The 17,627-nt window shown below is 50.1% G+C and overlaps 4 protein-coding genes across 5 annotated transcripts; all 4 read left to right on the top strand.

The window, feature by feature from the left end:
* The first annotated feature begins 7,529 nt into the window (after nt 1-7,529).
* Nucleotides 7,530-10,043, top strand: LOC9647984 (putative UDP-glucuronate:xylan alpha-glucuronosyltransferase 3). The gene is made up of 4 exons (XM_024663906.1): nt 7,530-7,783; nt 7,851-8,090; nt 8,152-8,786; nt 8,874-10,043. Exons 1-4 carry the CDS (start codon nt 7,743-7,745, stop codon nt 9,905-9,907), a joined length of 1,950 nt encoding a protein of 649 aa, XP_024519674.1. The 5' UTR covers nt 7,530-7,742; the 3' UTR covers nt 9,908-10,043.
* Nucleotides 9,923-13,014, top strand: LOC9647983 (DEAD-box ATP-dependent RNA helicase 3A, chloroplastic). Its single transcript, XM_024663905.1, has 9 exons — nt 9,923-10,572; nt 10,658-10,788; nt 10,860-11,274; nt 11,336-11,434; nt 11,506-11,730; nt 11,808-12,185; nt 12,235-12,372; nt 12,436-12,531; nt 12,592-13,014. Exons 1-9 carry the CDS (start codon nt 10,102-10,104, stop codon nt 12,901-12,903), a joined length of 2,265 nt encoding a protein of 754 aa, XP_024519673.1. The 5' UTR covers nt 9,923-10,101; the 3' UTR covers nt 12,904-13,014.
* On the top strand, nt 13,004-14,751 carry LOC9647982 (calcineurin B-like protein 1). Of its 2 annotated transcripts, none has more exons than XM_002990163.2 (9): nt 13,004-13,070; nt 13,133-13,309; nt 13,366-13,448; nt 13,507-13,566; nt 13,650-13,758; nt 13,825-13,877; nt 13,934-14,014; nt 14,086-14,198; nt 14,456-14,751. In XM_002990163.2, the coding sequence occupies exons 1-9, from the start codon at nt 13,040-13,042 to the stop codon at nt 14,514-14,516; spliced, it is 768 nt and encodes a 255-aa protein (XP_002990209.2). In that variant the 5' UTR covers nt 13,004-13,039; the 3' UTR covers nt 14,517-14,751. The 2 variants fall into 2 exon arrangements, with proteins under 2 accessions (XP_002990209.2, XP_024519681.1); XM_024663913.1 differs by having other exon boundaries at nt 14,354-14,751.
* A 33-nt stretch (nt 14,752-14,784) lies between these two features.
* LOC9647981 (TOM1-like protein 4) lies at nt 14,785-17,505 on the top strand. Its single transcript, XM_024663909.1, has 10 exons — nt 14,785-14,915; nt 14,973-15,051; nt 15,114-15,212; nt 15,275-15,549; nt 15,611-15,692; nt 15,750-15,835; nt 15,904-16,089; nt 16,139-17,072; nt 17,143-17,248; nt 17,339-17,505. The coding sequence occupies exons 1-8, from the start codon at nt 14,812-14,814 to the stop codon at nt 16,701-16,703; spliced, it is 1,476 nt and encodes a 491-aa protein (XP_024519677.1). The 5' UTR covers nt 14,785-14,811; the 3' UTR covers nt 16,704-17,072; nt 17,143-17,248; nt 17,339-17,505.
* The last annotated feature ends 122 nt before the right edge of the window (nt 17,506-17,627 follow it).

The raw sequence follows: 17,627 nt of genomic DNA, 5'->3' as shown, positions 1-17,627 counted from the left end.
GTTCTACAAAATTTGCTTCCAAAAACTCCTAGATCGGTGAAAGAATGTAAAAAAGATGCCAATGACACCTCGTCCTTGGCTGCCTGATTGATTCCAGATTCTCCAAAAAGGCTGTTACAGATTAAATGAGAAAAATAATGCTTAGAGCGAATGATTACCTTTATAAGCCAATTTTTGTGATATTGAATATTTGCACATCTATGTGCTCGCTTGCATTAAAAATCCAAGGTGTACTATTGCAGACACCCAAAAAGACACATAAATTTCAAAGAACCAAAGAGAAAAAAAAAAAAGAAAACACCTACATTGGCTTGTAAACCACCTCTTCAATGTAGAATGTTATGGTGTAAAATCTCTTGGTTTCAAAGGGTGATTTTGAATTTTTTTGACAAATGCAAGTACAAAATTGATGCATATATTTGCAAATCAAAATAAATGTCAGTAAGTGAAAATATTCATTCTCACCATTAGAGAATTTTGGTACAGAAAGAATTGTTTTACACTAGGATATTTTCCCACCATATGAGCATGTTCTCCACCACCCCTAATTCGAATAATCTTGAAGGTAATCAGCAAAATAAACCATGGAAAAATTCAAAGCATACTTGAGGATCTGATTCAAAGTCCAGCTCTAGCCATTACTGCTCATCCTCCCAAAGATTGTAGATGATAATTCTTGTGCCTTGGTCTTTGATTTTCTTGAACTGAAATCACAGAGATCTATAACATAAAATATTGCAAATCTATAAAGTGCTTACTTGGTTACGAATGGATTCTTCAGATTGATAAGGACTCCATCTTGTGATTGTGCCTATGAAATATTCCCAATCCTTATGTGTACCTCTTTGGACCTCTCTCAACTCACCCCATGCTCTTCATAATCCAACTAAAGAACAAAGTGAATTCACAACCCATACAATTTATGGGAATTTCTCTACTATGTACTGTAGGAACTATGACATCTTGCTGCATTGTGTCACAAAGGAAGGTGTAAGAAAGTAACCCCACACTCTGTGTAGGCCTGTATTGTAACAGAAATTGGTATAGAAAAAATTCTAGTAAGTAACTCTCATACATCTTGCATTGTTTAGCATTTGATTTTGAAAATACAATGACACCAAGGCACAAGAAATGAACTCAAAGAACCATGAAGTTCATAAAACTTATAGTGAACCAACGAGTGGGGTAGAATGCACAATACACCCCTTTATTTAGTGTGTGCCCCATTTGCTTATTTGCATTTGTATGCCACATAGGCATGCCACCTTATTACTATAAATTAAAGATTGCTCTAGTATATTATTTTCAATTATTTTTAAGTATTTAAAATTACAAATCAAATATACTTCTCTCAATAAGATCAAAAAAAAGAAAAAGAAACTATTTTGAGCAAGATCTACATATTCCAATTTAGCCATAATACTAAAGAGAGTGAATAAAATAAAAAAGAGAATATAAGGAGCACAAACATAAAACACGATGAGGAAAAACCTAAACCAAGTGTAAGTTATATACTATAACCGTTCATGCACTGGCTAAATATAAAATTATAGTCTTTAATATATCCGTTAACAACATCTACTAATTAAAATTTAACGATACTAATTTAAAATTAGTCATTAAGCATTTAGGGTGTAGAGCTGGGTGCGCTACAGACGTGGCAAAAAGGCACCCACGTAAGAGAGGGGGTGCTGTATTGCCCGTTTCCATCTGATAACAGATTTCCAGAGTAAAAAGGAAGAAAAAGAAAGAGAGCACGACATATCATGTAGTTGTCTTTATCCTTTTCAGTATACCCAAAAGACATCTGGGTTGCGAGAATTGACAAACAAAGTGTTGCTCACAAGAAAATAAAAAACAACATCTTGTAAACAGAAGCATTGGCGAGCCATCAACTGGATTCTTGAGAACATTAATGTTCACGAACGTCGCTCCATGTGGTGCCTCGTCAAGCGCATTGTCAAGCAGCTCCACTATCGCTAAGAAAGGAGCAAGATCTTAGAGTACAAAAGAATAACTAGATGAAGTACCGCCCAAAGCCCACTTGTGGCTTGTTGCATTAGAATGAAGGAACTTGGGATGGATGCGTACATGGTCCATGCTAGCTACAAGACGAAGCAAAGGGATTACCTCCATCCCAAAAAAAAATCGAAAGTGCAATTACCTCGCATCGTTTGCGTGCTGGAACCGCCGTTTTCTCCAGCTCTCCAAAACTTCTACTTCGACCTTCTTGGATACTTTAGGGGCGACAGCGATTCGGCCTTGGGCGACAGCGATTCTGTCAACTGCATCATCGTTCAGGGCAGCCTCGTTCCTGATGGGAAAAAAACTGAGGAAATCAGGAGGCATGAGCTCGATCTTTGGCATCCTGTGCTGATCGCCTGGGCCTCATCTCCCGCCAGCTCCTCTTTGTTCAGTTGTGCTAGCTACGATCCGGCTGGCACCGGCGGCACCGGCATTGCGCTCATCATCCTCCTCCATCCCTCTACACAAATTACGAGAACGAGAGCGATATTAACGTTGGGTTATTCCCTTTGGTCAACACGGGATTTTTTGTGCAGCATTTCTGGGCGGACGAAGGCGATTGGCGCTCAAACCATTGGACACCTACGCAATGGTATTCTTTGCTAGGAAATTTTATCAAATCAAAACATGAAGGTGGACACCAAACAACACAAAGTTTCATTTTTCTAATCTTAAATTGTGATTTATGTGGATCCTTGTGTTATGTTACGTTCGGACTTCGGGAGTCTCCCAGGCTTCACGAGTGCAAATTTCAGGGTTCAGTTTTACATCTGTGGCGGTATTGTTCCTGCAACGAGAATGCAGATCGGTGTGTTTACCACGACGAGAATGTCTCAACCCACCTGAAGTTTGCCGACCATGACATGAAGCACGCTGGTGGGATGGAGTTGGTCAGCCTGAGGCGCTTTAATGTCTCAGTCCGAGCTGAATAAGCGACTGGAGCTACCAAGTTAATCATCTTTGAGGACTTCGTTCGAAGTAGAGGAGGGAAGTGAGCTCGTGGAAAACTCTCTTTCGTCCCCCAGAGCCAGGAAATCGTTCCCTGGAGAGTGAGCCTCTGCCAGCCAAGAAAACATCACAAATGACTTGACGAAGTTCCGAACACGGAGTTAAGGCAGCTGGCATTTGCATGTCGGCGATCCAAAGTCTCAGCTCACTCCTCCTGTGAGAAAGATTTGATTCCATTATGCGATAGAAAGGAGTACCTTGTCCATCCCCGAATGCAAGGTGACTACCATCAGGAGAGACGCATCAAGAAAACGAAGGAAGAAAACGCGATCCTGGCACCGGGTGGCAACCCGGTAACGAGACGATCAACCACAAGCCCGTCGTGACAAGGACGACTTGCCGAGGCCGACGTAGGGACCGGTGCGTGAGAGAGCGCAAAGAACACGTTGCAGTACAGTAAAGCCTTCTGTAATGAACTGCGAAAAATGATCTCTTTCTCTTTCCTGTAACAGAAAATAGCAGACGTCAGTTCATCGTCGAAAGCATCACACAAAATTGTTACCATGCAATTTATACACATCTGCCTCGTCTCGCCAAACATTTCAGGATCGCCATAGACTTGATCAGCCACAGGACGGAACAAGCAGTTGCACAGCGACTGAACTTCCTCCTGCTTCACAAAAGCCAGTTTCAAAGCTTGCTTGTGACTCCCTTGTAGTTTGTTTATCTGGATAAAAACAAATGAGAACGATTCAATCGGTGGCTGTTCTTTCTTGGCTAACCTCGTGGCGTTTCATCTCAAGAATCGCCTGCAAGAAAGAAACAGCGCTATGTTTATGCAAGAGGCTGAACGAAAAAGCTGATTACCTGATCGTTCTTCTGCAATATGAGGTGTTTCTCAATGTCTTCTTTCTTGGCTTCTAACTTGCGAATCTTTTCCAAAGCCGCAGTCTTCTGAGCCGCAGATTCCTGCTTGTACTCGCTATTCTTCTCGGTAGTCTCGAGCTTCGAGCTTCTTGGTCGCCTCAGCTAGTTCACATAAATGACAACGAAGAGACATGGTTTTCAAAACTATGAAAAGACGATACCTTGTTGGACTTGATTTTCACGAGGCTGACGAGACTCTGCTCCAAAGCTTGGTGTCTTCGCTGGGCTTTACTTTCAGCGTGGCATTCTCTGATTCTTAGCTTCCAATGCTCGTATAGCTGCTCCTCCGCCTTGGAAAGCTTGGAGTTCTACAAAACAAGACGGAAATACAAACCGCGAATTCCATACTCTTGACGTCTTGGAGCATTTTCTCTGATCAAGCAAGAAGTCTTGAAAAAATAGATCTTAAGCTCTTATTCTGCTAAGTTTTTTATGATCAAAGGACGAAGGTTGCGGAAAATATCACCTGCCAACCTGCTGTAAACTATAAATCCTAAAGTGCCTTTCAAATATTTTTAGCGAGCTGTGATGGATGATCGGATTTCCATTGTCCAAGGGGAAATCGATCAAGTCCAAGAAGAAATAGATAAGGTTGAGGAGCACCTGAAATCAACAGCGGATGCCCAGGATAAGCAGTTTCTGCAAGACAGAGTAAAGCGGTTATGGAAGGACAAGCAGCTGCTGCGCAAGGAGAAGCTTATCTTACTGCAGCGGAGGGTGGCTTCTTTCTTCATTTCTATCCTTACCTCTTACCGTGCGTTCGCTTGCAGTGCCAACGTCAACGGAGCTGAGCTTGAGGGAGAGCGACTTCATCGTGAAGGATGGCTTCCTGAGTCTACCCTTCAAATTTAGTGAGGCTGAGATCTATGTTCGCGTTGAGTACAAGAGGCTGTTTCACAAGGTTTTCAACTCGGAGTACACGTTCACTTACATCTCTGGCAATCCGGGCATCGGCAAGTCATGTTGTTTGTGGTACTTCGTTTCACGGCTACGTGAGAAGCGCCAGGCCATTGTAGTGCAGCTCGTGGTGGCCCAACACTCCTACTTGTATTATTTCGATCCGAGTGGCAAGTGCTTCGAGGTACCAGATTTTGATGCTGCTTTAAGCTACCTTCAAATGCCGGGAACATGGTTGCTGGTAGACGACAGGTTCACAGGCATAAGGAATTCCTTTGGCCGGTCTGTGCTCTTTGCCAGTCCAAACTCTCGGAATGGTGCTGTGGAGGCAGAAAAGACTATGGACGAGCAATACTTCACAGAGCTGCATATGTGCGCGTAGAAGCCCGCAGAGCTTCTAGTGTTGTGGAACAAGACATTGGGTGACGAGTTGCAGAGGACTGGATACACTTTAGCAGAGGCGGACAAGGGCTTGGGGAGTCTCCCAGGCTTCACGAGTGCTGCAAATTTCATGGCTCGGGTTTTCATCTGTGGCGGTATTGTCCGTAACTTCAAGAGCGACCTCAAGTGGGTGGTAGAGAATGCAAATCGTGCGGTGTTTTACTACTACGAGAATCTGGCAGAGAACTTCTCAACCTACCACCGTGTGTTCTTGGACATTCCCGACCATGACATGAAGCACATTGGTGGAGTGGAGTTTGTCTCCTCCTGGTGCCTGAGGCGCTTTAACGAACTGTTTTATGAGTCCGAGGTGAATAAGCGACTGGAGCTCGTTAGCAAAACTATTTTTGTTCCAAGACTTGTTGCAGCTGCTAGAGGTGTCTTTGAGGACTTCGCTCATTCCATTCTACGTAGAGGAGGGGACTTCCGGTTGGCTGATGGTAGCATTATCATCCTTCCACCGGCAACAATCAAGCATCACTATGGCAACAATTTCCCTTTTACCACCAGGGACATGGACAAGTATGTTCTTCTTCCGAGCCAGAGCTATCCGCTGGTGGACGCGCTTGCTGGTAGGTTTAAGTATCTGCTTCAAGTAACTTGTTCCAAGAGTGGGTCGCCCATGTGGAAGTCCGATTATGATTCGTTGGTTGACAAATGCAGACTGCTTTGTGGGAGGGAACCCATCTTCCTATTCGTCACTCCCGAAGGCAACTCCCAGATGCCGTATATCAAGCTCAAGGTGCCTATGAAGGATGCAAATGGGAACGTTTTGCGTACACCAAATGGACGGGTCTCTTTTTCAACGGAGGACTTGAAGCATTGGAATCGGATAATTCTCCGTCGACCTGAGACAGCAGATGTTGTTCCTCATAATTGCCTGGAGCTGAAGCAGGTGATGGAAGATATGGAGCTTGCTGCTAAGGAGGGACAACCTTTGTTTGCTGAAGAGGAAGGAGCCTGTTTACAATGTGGGAAGCCTGAAGGGGACGGGATAGAGTGCACGGTGTGCCAGAGTTGGTATCACCAGTCATGCGCGAGTCCCATCCCTCAACAGATGCTTGTTTGCGAGATCTGCAAGTAGAGTAAAGAGTGAAGAGTGCTGGCGTGGGGTTTAGTATAGACATGTTTCTTTCTCCCTCCTGAGTTTCCACCCTGTAGAACACATTTCGAAAGAAGGAAATTCTTTTCGTCCTGCTCTCATCACACCCCAAAGAAACCAGCCGATTGACATCTCCCGACGTGGTCACGAGCTCGCTGGTAGCATACCAATCGACGACGTCTTCGCTCCAAAAGGTCCTGGTGCGTCCGGTCGTTGATGAGAGGTGGGAAATGGCGATGTGAGTGGTTCCTTGGGTGGAGGACCCCGAGCGCTTGGAACAATGCACACAATCAGCATCACGTACGTATGCTGAAAGATGATGGCTTACGAATCGAACACGGTGTTAAGGCAGTTGTTTGGAGGTCCAATCAGCTCTCTGGCGTTTGCACGTCCGTGATCCCAAAGTCCCAGCTCAATCCTTGTCCCATCCTCCTGTGAGAAAGATGACTCCATTACGCAAGTTCAACCAGTATAAAGTTAGAGGGGTACCTTGTCCATCCCAACGAGTGACTCTGCGACTTGGAAGACCCTGCAAAGTTGATCGATCCTGGTAACCCGGTAACGAGACGTTCACTCCCACAAGCCCATCGTGGAGGAAGGACGACGTGCCGGGGCCGACGTAGGAAGGACTACCTGTGCGTTATGATAGAACTGCAAGTTTGGACAAGGAAAAGCAACTAAAATCACCATACATGCGGGATCAATGCGAAGCCCAGCGAGCTTGAGCCCGGGACAAGACAGCGGTGGCAACGATGTTCACTTTTATGATCAGGATCGTCCATATTTCTCCCGATTTCGTTTCAAGAGAATAGGCTATACAACGAGAAAATCAGCTAGAGGGGAAACTAGGTGGTATCTTCCAACTAATACAAACTCCATGGTCGGTCAATGCGCCATGACTTAAGCCTATTGGACTAGAATTCTTTGCTATGACAGGGAATTTAGTCAAATCGAAACATCACGGTAGGTCGTGGATGGATTGACGGTTATTCCGGGACACAGCCACCAAACAACATCGGATGGGAATGCCATAGCTTCCAATCTCGATCTTAGCAAATTAATAGAGCCGGGCCACCACCACCACCAAAGCGAATTAAATCAAAAGGAAGGAATGCTGGCAGCACAGCGCCGCTTGTACCCTACTCCACGTAAGATTTCTCATACTTAAGTTTTATGCCAAGTGCCCATCCCGGGTGACCGGCCCTAGCCGGTAACAAAGAGACGAACGCGCACTACTCGCGAGAGAGAGAGACTCCTTCCTCGCTCACCGCCTCTAATGCCGCCCAGTAGCTAGGGTTGATCGATCCGCGGGTATTCCTTCCCTTCCACAGGTATGGCAATGGAGGCTTGATCGCGAATCGCGGCGCGCCGCCGGCGATTCGATCGATCGCAGCGAGGTCAGATGAGGCCGGAAGCCCGGCGCTATCGCCAGAATGGAGGCGTGTGAGTACTCCTTGATGGGATTCTAGGCTAGCGGTTTGAAATGCTTGTGTTGTTGCGGCTTTGCCAGGGATGCCGAGCTCCAGCGCAAGCGCACCAATGACAAGAAGAAGGCCGACGAGGATGATATCTCACAACCAGGAGGAGGAGGAGGAGGAGGAGGTGGTGGCGGCGGCGGGGTGGCGCTGCCTGTGATAAGAAGCTTTGCTCTTCGGCTCCTGGTAGTCTTGTTATTTGCGGCAGCATCCATGACCATTCTTTTCGTTCCTACGTCTACCAGAAGAGGAACGTCGCGCTCTGAAGACTCGAGGTACCAAGTTCTCTATCTTGTTCATAGGAGTCGTTTGAATCGTTGCTCTCTTCCATTCCAGCTTCCAGGTCCGGGGGTCCTTGCGCAACACCAGTGACGAGAAGCTCTTGCGCTGGCTGCAAGACACTGGCGAGCTGACGGCCTTGAGAAGCAGCCTGGACGTGGGTGGAGCTCTCAAGATTGGCCTCGTCAATTTCGACGACAAGTCGAGCACTCTTCCGTGGGAGGTTTTCAGCGGTGGAGAGACGCCCAGGTTGATACGCTTTGAGGCTGTCTCCGAGAACACCAGCTGGTCCGACCTCTACCCCGAGTGGATTGACGAGGAGGAGCGCTGGAACACCCCGACATGCCCACACTTTCCAATGCCTACGAAGCACAAGAACCTCAACCTGCACCTTGTGGCTGCAAAGGTGCCTTGTGATCGAGCCAAGGATCCGAAAGACTGGACGAGAAGTGTCAAGCGTCTACACACGCTCCTCGTCGCAGCTAGAGTTGCTCTCGACACCGGCCAGCGTCAACAAGGCTACACATACGTGCTTCTCGACGACGAGTGCAGGCCATCTCCAAACATCTTCCCCTGCCGCGAGCTTGTCAGCCACCAAGGGAGTTTCTGGCTCTTCAAAGCCGACCTCAAGCGGCTCGAGAAGACTCTCGCGCTTCCTCCTGGATCATGCCAACTTTCGGTGCCGATAACGGGTACGTCACGTTACGTAGCAGTCTTTTCTGCTTTTTTCTTCTTCTTTTTTCTCGTCGGAAAGCCGCTGATCGTGCTCTAGATTGCAGGTAACCGGCGTGCACCCCGCAAGCATGCGTCACGAGAAGCCTACGCAACCATCCTCCACTCGGCACAGTTCTACGTGTGTGGCGCCATCTCGCTCGCTCGGAGCATCCGAATGAGCGGGTCCAAGCGGGACCTTGTCATCCTGGTTGACGAGAACATCCATCCGCATCACAGGGAGGGGCTCGAGGCAGCCGGGTGGAGAGTGATCCAGATCCAGAGGATACGGAACCCCAAGGCGGAGCCCGAGTCATACAACGAGTGGAACTACAGCAAGTTTCGGCTATGGCAGCTGACCGAGTACCACAAGCTGATATACATCGACGCGGACATCATCCTGCTGCGCAACATGGACTTCCTCTTCCAGATGCCGGAGATCTCCGCGACGGGAAACCACGAGAGCATGTTCAACTCGGGCGTCATGGTGATCGAGCCATCCAACTGCACGTTCGAGATGCTCATGCAGCAGATCAACGAGGTGGAATCGTACAACGGTGGCGACCAGGGATACTTGAACGAGGTGTACACCTGGTGGCACAGACTGCCCAAGCACATGAACTTCCTCAAGCACTTCGGCCTCAACGATAGCGAGGAGCTCGCGCACAGGTTGGAGCTGCTGGGAAGCGAGCCACCGGTGGTGTACGCGATGCACTTCCTCGGCCTCAAGCCGTGGCTGTGCTTCCGCGACTACGATTGCAACTGGAACCAGCAGAAGCTGCACGAGTACGCCAACGATGCCGCGCACGCTCGCTGGTGGAGAGTTCACGACAGCATGAGCAAGAAGCTCCAGGGCTACTGCCTCCTCCGCAGCAAGCAGAAGGCGAGCCTCGAGTGGGACAGGCGGCAGGCCGAGCAGCAGCGCTTCCCGGACGGGCACTGGCGGATCAAGATCAGGGACTCGAGGCTCCGGACGTGTTTCGAGGAGTTTTGCTACTGGGAGAGTATGCTCTGGCACTGGGGCGAAGATCAGCAACAGCCTCCTCCTTCTCGTGCTGCTCTCGTGGACAACAATTCTGCTGCTGCTGTGGTCACCACCTGATCGAAAAAAGATATTTTTTTGCGATCCAGATCTTTGATCTTTGATCTTTGATCCAAACTCTCGGGGTTTAGTCCGTAAGATCATGAGTTCCTACGTGGCCCCTCGAGGACCCAGAAATCGAGCTATCTATCTTGGAGTTGTGGGTTTAAGGCTGTTACTTAGTGATAGTGTAGGGTGTAGTGTAGCAAGGAAGAATGGCGCTGGTTGCCGGCGCGGGCGCGTCTAGAGCTCCTGCATTGCAAGTGCTTGGCGATGGAGGTGGAGGAGGAGGAGGAGCGAGCAGGGCGGCGCCCTGTTGGTTGCGTGCTTCTTTGCTCCAGCAGCAGCATGGCTATGGCTCCACCAGGGCTCCTCGATTGGTCACAGCCGCGGAGGAGTGGAAGGTCTCGGCTGTGAGGACAGACTTCGCGCCTCGGAAGAGAGTGACTACCACTTGGGAAGACGAGCAAACGGATGAGAGTGAGGAGGAGGATGGTAAGATTCTCTATGTGGATGATAGCGAGTTGTCCCAGCACTCCAATTCGGAGGAGGAGGAGGAAGAAGAGGATGGTGTCCAAGGTGAGAGCAAGGCTGATGATGAGCTTGCGATTGCCGGGCTGGGAGTTTCGCAGGAGATTGTTGGCCACCTTGCGGACCGAGGCATCACGCACTTGTTCCCGATTCAAGTGAGTTAGAGAGATCTCAAGCGTGAGAGAAAGAGAGAGAGAGAGAGTTCTAAGTTTCTAAGTCCTATCCCGGCTTGTGCAACAGCGAGCCGTGTTCCAACCAGCGATGAAGGGCGTCGACCTCATTGCTCGAGCGAAGACTGGCACAGGGAAAACTTTGGCATTTGGAATTCCCATCATGGATCGCATCTATCGCTCGCGAAGCAAGTCTCAAAGGTGCTCCTCTACGATCATATCTTAGAACTTTGGTTGATAACGCGAACTTTTCTTGTTCATGGCTTTCGCAGGAGATCTTTCAGAGGTCCGGCGGCCTTGGTGTTGGCTCCGACGAGGGAGCTTGCCAAGCAGGTGGAGACCGAGTTCATGGAGTCGGGCAAAGAGCTTGCGACAGTCTGCGTCTATGGCGGAGTTTCCATCATGTCTCAGAAGCGCTTGCTCTCTCGCGGTGTCGATGTTGCAGTGGGAACTCCCGGCCGGATCATCGACTTGCTGGAGCAAGGATGCCTGGATCTCAGTCAAGTGGAGTGCATGGTTCTGGACGAGGCGGACCAGATGCTCGCCGTGGGCTTCGAGGAGGACGTGGAGAAGATCATGGAGCAGCTCCCAGAGAAGCGTCAAAACATGCTCTTCTCCGCGACCATGCCGGGCTGGGTCCAGAAGCTCTCGAGAAAGTTTCTAAACAAGCCGCTTACGATCGACCTGGTACGTAGTCGTCGCGAAAGCAGTGGCGATCCTCTTAGCTAACGTAGACTTTGTTTTTCAGGTTGGCGAGTCCGACGAGAAGCTTGCCGAGGGTATCAAGTTGTATGCTGTCCAGACTTCACAAGCTGCGAAACGCAAGATCCTCAGCGACGTGATCACGGTAACTATGATGCGTTTATATCTTCTTCTTCGTTTTCGTTTTCTCATTTCTGTTGAATCGTGTGATCTCAGGTGTATGGCAAGGGAGGCAAGACGATTGTCTTCACGCAGACCAAACGGGATGCTGAGGAAGTCTCCATGGCAATGAACAGAACTCTCGGTTGCGAGGCCTTGCACGGGGATATCGCACAGTTCCAAAGGGAGAAGACCTTGGCAGCTTTCCGAGAGGGGAGGTTCCTCATCTTGGTCGCGACGGATGTTGCTGCGCGAGGCCTGGACATCACGGACGTAGACCTTGTAAGTTTCGTTTTGTTTCCTCGAGAGCTCTCGAGAACATCTCCAGAAGTATCAGCTATGATCAAACCTCTGCGCAGATCATACACTACGACTTGCCACGGGACTCGGAGACGTTTGTCCACCGATCTGGTCGAACTGGCCGGGCCGGCAAGGATGGCAGCGCTCTGGTTTTCTTCTCTCCGCAAGAGAGGAGGATCTTGAAACACTTTGAGCGACAAGTCGGCTGCAGCTTCCAGTTCAAGAGCATGCCGCATTTCGACGAGGTGCTCGCGGCGTCGTCCTCGCAAGCCGTGGAGCTCATCAAAGGTGTCCATCCGGATCTCAAGCAAGTCTTCATGGCCACGGCGGAGAAGCTCTTGGACGAGCATGGGACGGCCGCGTTTGCAGCCGCGATTGCTCATATGAGTGGCTTCAGCCAGCCACCCGAGCAGCGATCTTTGATCTCCCTCGAGGCGGTAAGCTTTCGTTTCGTGCTTGTTCTTTAACTCATGGTGCTCTCTCCAGGGATACATGACTCTCAAGTTCTCCCGTGCTCCCGGGAACTTCCCGCTCGCTGTGCGGCACGTCGTGGGAGCCATCGCTAGCCTGTCCGAGAAGGCCGCGGACAACATTGGAAAAGTCCAGATGATCGACGAGAAAAATGTGAGTTTGTGAGATCGCAAGTTGTTCCAGCTCAAGAACTTTCTCTCGCTGCGTGCTTTACAGGTTGAGGGTGCTGTTTTCGATCTTCCGGAGCACATAGCAACGGATCTCCTCTCCAAGTCGATGCCTTCCGGCACTAGGATCGAGGCGATCAAAGAGGTTTTTCTTTTTCTTCACTCGTTTGATCTCTCACCAACATTGCATGGCTCTCTCTCGCAGCTTCCAAGCCTCCAAGATTCCTGGGACGATGGCGGCCGGCGGAGCTACGGGAGCTCCTTTGGAGGCGACCGAGGAGGCGGCGGAAGAAGGCCAGCGTTTGGCCGGTTTGACGATTCCAGAGGAGGAGGAAGATACTCGAGCAATGGTAGGAGTTTCTCTTCGTCGTCTCGATTCGGCGAGTCGAGGAGCAGCAGTAGTAGATCATGGGGTGGCGGCGGTGGCGGCGGTGGAAATTTTGATGGAGCTTGCTACAAATGCGGGCAATCTGGCCACCGCGCGTTTGAATGCAAGCAGCAGCGAGGAGGCTACTAGAAAGATTTTCTTCTTCTTCTCTCTTCTGCGCAAGAACAAAGAGAAGAAACAAAGAGAAAGAACACAAGGAAGAACTTTGTTACGTATAACATTTTAAAAGCTTGGGATAAACCCTAAGAATGGTGGGGAGCTGCGAATGCAACAAGCCGGCAAGAGCGATGGCGGTGGTAAGATCTCGAGCGCCGCCTCCTCCCTCCGCGCCCCCATGCCCTAAATTCTGGCTTGCCAGGCTCTGCATTGTCCATAGTAGAAGGCGGAGTGACGCAATTCGTGGCGAGGATCGCCTTGGCACTCTTTCTCGCGCTCGATCATGCTGCTGGCGCTCTCATGGGCTGCTTCCACTCGAAGCCCTCGCAGCACGCGGCCGGGTACGAAGATCCTGTAGCTCTGGCCAGTGATACCACCTGTGAGTTTGATCATTTGCCGCGTTTTTCCCTGCTAAAATGCGGTGGCTTCTTCCAGTCAGCGTGAGTGAGATCGAAGCGCTGTATGAGCTCTTCAAGAAGATCAGCAGCTCCGTCATTGACGATGGCCTCATCCACAAGGTGTGTGATTCGATTTTTCTTCTTGGGCTCGCTTAGATCTCGCTCGGCTTCACTTCAGGAGGAATTCCGCTTGGCGCTCTTCAAGAACAGCAAGAAGGAGAACTTGTTCGCAGATCGGGTACTTGTTTCTTTTTTCTTTTTCCACTCGTGTTTGCTCCTTTTGACAAGTTCTTTTCTTTTTTTTTCTCTCTCTTCCTGCAGGTGTTTGACCTTTTCGATGTGAAGAGAAACGGGGTGATCGATTTCGGGGAGTTCGTGCGCTCCCTCAGCGTGTTCCACCCCAATGCACCGCTGGAAGACAAGATCGACTGTAAGATGGATAACTCGTTCAACTCATGCGTTGTTTTCTCATGATTGTTTTCTTCTCCTTTTGCAGTTGCCTTCCAGCTGTATGATCTGCGCAGGACCGGTTTCATCGAACGAGAAGAGGTACTAGCAAAGCATGTGAAGATGCTATTCAGATGAAAACTAAGATCAAACTGCAGGTGAAGCAGATGCTAATCGCCTTGTTATCAGAGTCGGATATGAAGCTCTCCGACGACGTCATCGAAACTATTCTTGATAAGGTCGAGAAGTTGATCGCTCTTCTTCTTCGTACGCTAAATAAGCTATTGTCTCTTTTTCTTTTGTGATGCAGACGTTTGCGGAAGCCGACACCAACAACGACAGTCGAATTGACAAGGAGGAGTGGCAGAACTTCGTGCTGAGGAATCCTTCGCTCATGAAGAACATGACGCTGCCGTACCTCAAGTAAGCTCACCACACACTCTACTTGGAAAAGCACTCATTAGTTGGGACTAGCAGCATTGTTTCTAGTTTGCGTCCTTGCTAGTTCGCTCGCTGGCTTGCTTGCTTGCTTGCATCCCGTGATGGCTTGGTTGATGTGTGTGGTGGGATATTTGCAGGAACCTTACAACCGCATTCCCCAGCTTTCTTTTCAATTCTGGTGTTGATGATAGTGTTCTGTGAGCCCAGCGCCAGCCACTCAACTGTGTTTCTGTGTGTAGAGATATCACGACAGCATTCCCGAGCTTTGTATTCAATTCGGAAGTTGAAGACGTTGCGTGAGGAGTGTGAGAAGATCGCAGAGAGTGGCAGAAGGAAGATCGCAGGGAGTGAGAAAAATTCGCAGAGAAAATCGCGAAAGAGAGAGAGAGTGAGAGAGAGAACTTAGCGAGTGAGAGAGAGAACTTAGAGTGAGTGAGAGAGTGAGAACTTGAGAGAGAGAGAGACAGAGAGTTAGCCTATAGAAAACTTTTTATTCTTTTGGTTTGAATATTCTGGGCATTCCGCGTTGCGGGGATACTTAGGGTTTTGTTCTTCGTGTGTGCTTGTCTCGACTGCGCTGCGCTGTGCTGGAGAAATGTCCGTGGCATCGCTCGTGGACAAGGCGACCAGCGATCTGCTCATCGGCCCGGATTGGGGGAGGAATTTGGAGATTTGCGACGCGCTCAACAATGATCCAGGGTATGTGTCGACCCAATTGCTTGTTTTGCGATTCATTGCGGGCTCTCTCCATCGCAGGCAAGCAAAGGAGGTTGTCAAGGCGGCCAGGAAGCGGCTGGCGCACAAGAATCCGACTGTCCAGCTCCTCACTCTCACCGTAAGCCGCGCGAAATCTCTATTCTATCGGTTCCAGTCGGTCATTTCTATTGTCCTTCACAGGTCCTGGAGACTCTGGTGAAGAATTGCGGAGACGCTGTCCACCAGCAAGTTGCCGAGAAGGATGTTTTGCACGAGATGGTGAAGATTGTCAAGAAGAGGGTAAGCGAGAATGTCTCGTGTGTAGCTTTTGCTGCTCGTCTCAAGCGTGCTGGACCGCGCAGGGCGACTTGAGCGTGCGAGAGAAGATACTCGGCTTGCTGGATTCGTGGCAAGAGGCATTTGGTGGCCAGAGAGGAAGGTACCCGCAGTTCTTTTCCGCGTATGATGAACTCAGACGGTCGGGAGTGGATTTTCCCCAGCGTCAAGATGCTCCGCCTATCTTCACTCCTCCTCAGTCGCATCCTATCACTGCATATCCAGCCCCGGGATTTGTAGCAGCAGCAGCATCACCGGAGCCGCCATTGCCACCACTGGACGTAGATATCCAGCGCCTGAGGTGCGTCCAAAGCTTTCTTCTCTGGTGCTCTATCCAAGAGATCGTTTCTTCTTTGTTGCAGCTTAGCGGACCTTGACAGTGCAAGGAGCGGGATGGAGGTTCTCTCGGAGATGCTCAACGCGATCGATCCTCGAGATAAATCGGTATAGTCTGTTCTCTTACTGGATGGCAGGCCGTAACACCACAAAGGTTTTCTACAGGCTTTGAGGGAGGAGCTCATTGTGGAGCTTGTGGAGCAATGCCAACGGACGCAGAAGCAAGTCATGCATCTCGTCAGCACCACGTCGTGAGTTGAGATTGCTAATACGTATTATGGAACGACTCAGTGGCTGACCAGTGTGTTTTGGTTTCCAGCGACGAGACACTCTTGTTTCAGGCTCTTTCCTTGAACGACGACTTGCAGAAAGTCCTTGCCAAGCGTGACGCAATGGCGTCGGGTGCTACTCCGGCCGCGGGAAAACAGCCAGAGGCTCCGCCTGCTCCTGTTTTCCCACGCGTGGAGGAGGAAGGCGAAGATGACTTCGCACGGCTTGCTCGCAGGTTCGCTCTCTCTTTCCAAAAGCTCAGCTTTGACACGCCGCCTTCGCAGAAGCCGGCAAAACTCGGATCAGCCTGCTCCGAAACCAAGCGCTCCCCCTCAACTCGTCCGGATTCCCGGCCCTCCAGTCCCGCAAACGAGAATCCAGCCTCCTTCCAACAACAAGTCGACGAAACCAACGAGTGAAGATCTCCTCAGCGGCGAAGCTTTCGGCGCTGGTGGAGCCGCGAGTGACTCGAAGAAAGCTGCTGTGCTACACACGCATGGCCTGGACGAGTTGGAGGAGCCGGAGGAGAACATCAACCCGTTCGCCTTGCGCAAGCAGCCTTCCAACGGCGCCGCGCCTGCGACTTCAACTCCGCAACCTCTCCCTCCGCCGCCACAGAAGAACTCCCAGCGCCAGCAGTTTTTCCAGCACCACAGGCCAGTGTGGGACGAGGATCGATCAGAGCAAGAACACATGCACAACCCATACGCCGCGCTGTTCGATCAGCCCAAGCAGCAGCAGCAGGCCGAGAAGCCGACGGCGATGTCGAGCAGCGCGACGCCGAGCAGCAGCAACAGCCTGTTCAGTGATCTTGTCGATCTCCAAGGCGCGAGGATGAAACGATTGTAAGCTAGACGAAGGCGGCATATCCCGTGTGTGAATGGGAAGAAGATTCCGGGTGCTGAGGTGGACGGTGCTGACGTGGAGGGTGCCACGTCGGATCTAGGTCGTTGTAGAGGTAGCGAGCGAGGGGAAAGAGGGGACAGTTTGTTGGCTGTGGCGCTCTCTCTCTCGCTCCCTCTCGTGTCAGTTTTTAGGGTTTTCTCGTCTCGCGCTCTCTCTCTCGCTCTCGCTCGCGCGCGCGCGCTACTGCTCGTGGCCACAACAATGTCAGAGAAGATCGTGGAGAAGTCGGCCGTGTTGGAGCGCAAGGCAATCATCAAGAATGCGGACATGACCGAGGATATGCAGCAAGACTCCATCGAATGCGCGTCCCAGGTGACTCGCAAATCTCCCAAATCTTTGGTGAATCTCTCATCCTCGTCGCCTTGCTTCTTTTCCATCCCAGGCCCTGGACAAGTACAATGTGGAGAAGGACATTGCGGCCTACATCAAGAAGGAATTCGATAAAAAGTATAACCCGACATGGCATTGCATCGTCGGCCGCAACTTTGGTACGTAGACAAACAAGTTCTTGTTCCATGACAACACTCTTTTGATCTCTCTCTCTCTCTCTCTCTCTCTTGGGCGCTCTTTGACAACAGGATCATACGTGACTCACGAGACCAAGCACTTCATCTACTTCTACTTGGGCCAAGTCGCAGTGCTGCTCTTCAAGTCGGGCTGATCGATCATGATCACTCGATCACCCACACACACACACTCTACTATATGGATTGAGCAGCATCAATATCGCATCCCTTTGTTTCTACTTCTTGACAATGCTGTCCGGTGTGGAAATTTTTGCCTGTAACATAATTGCCTCATTACTTTAGTCGTAGTTCTTGGCGCTGGGAAGGATCATCAGCTTAAAGAGTGGCTTTGTCTCGCCTG

This window comes from Selaginella moellendorffii, unplaced genomic scaffold (genome assembly GCF_000143415.4).
Source record: "Selaginella moellendorffii unplaced genomic scaffold, v1.0 SELMOscaffold_105, whole genome shotgun sequence".
NCBI classification, from domain to species: Eukaryota; Viridiplantae; Streptophyta; class Lycopodiopsida; order Selaginellales; family Selaginellaceae; genus Selaginella; species Selaginella moellendorffii.
Note: the sequence above shows the minus strand (reverse complement) of the source record. Positions and strands in the feature narration are given on the sequence as shown.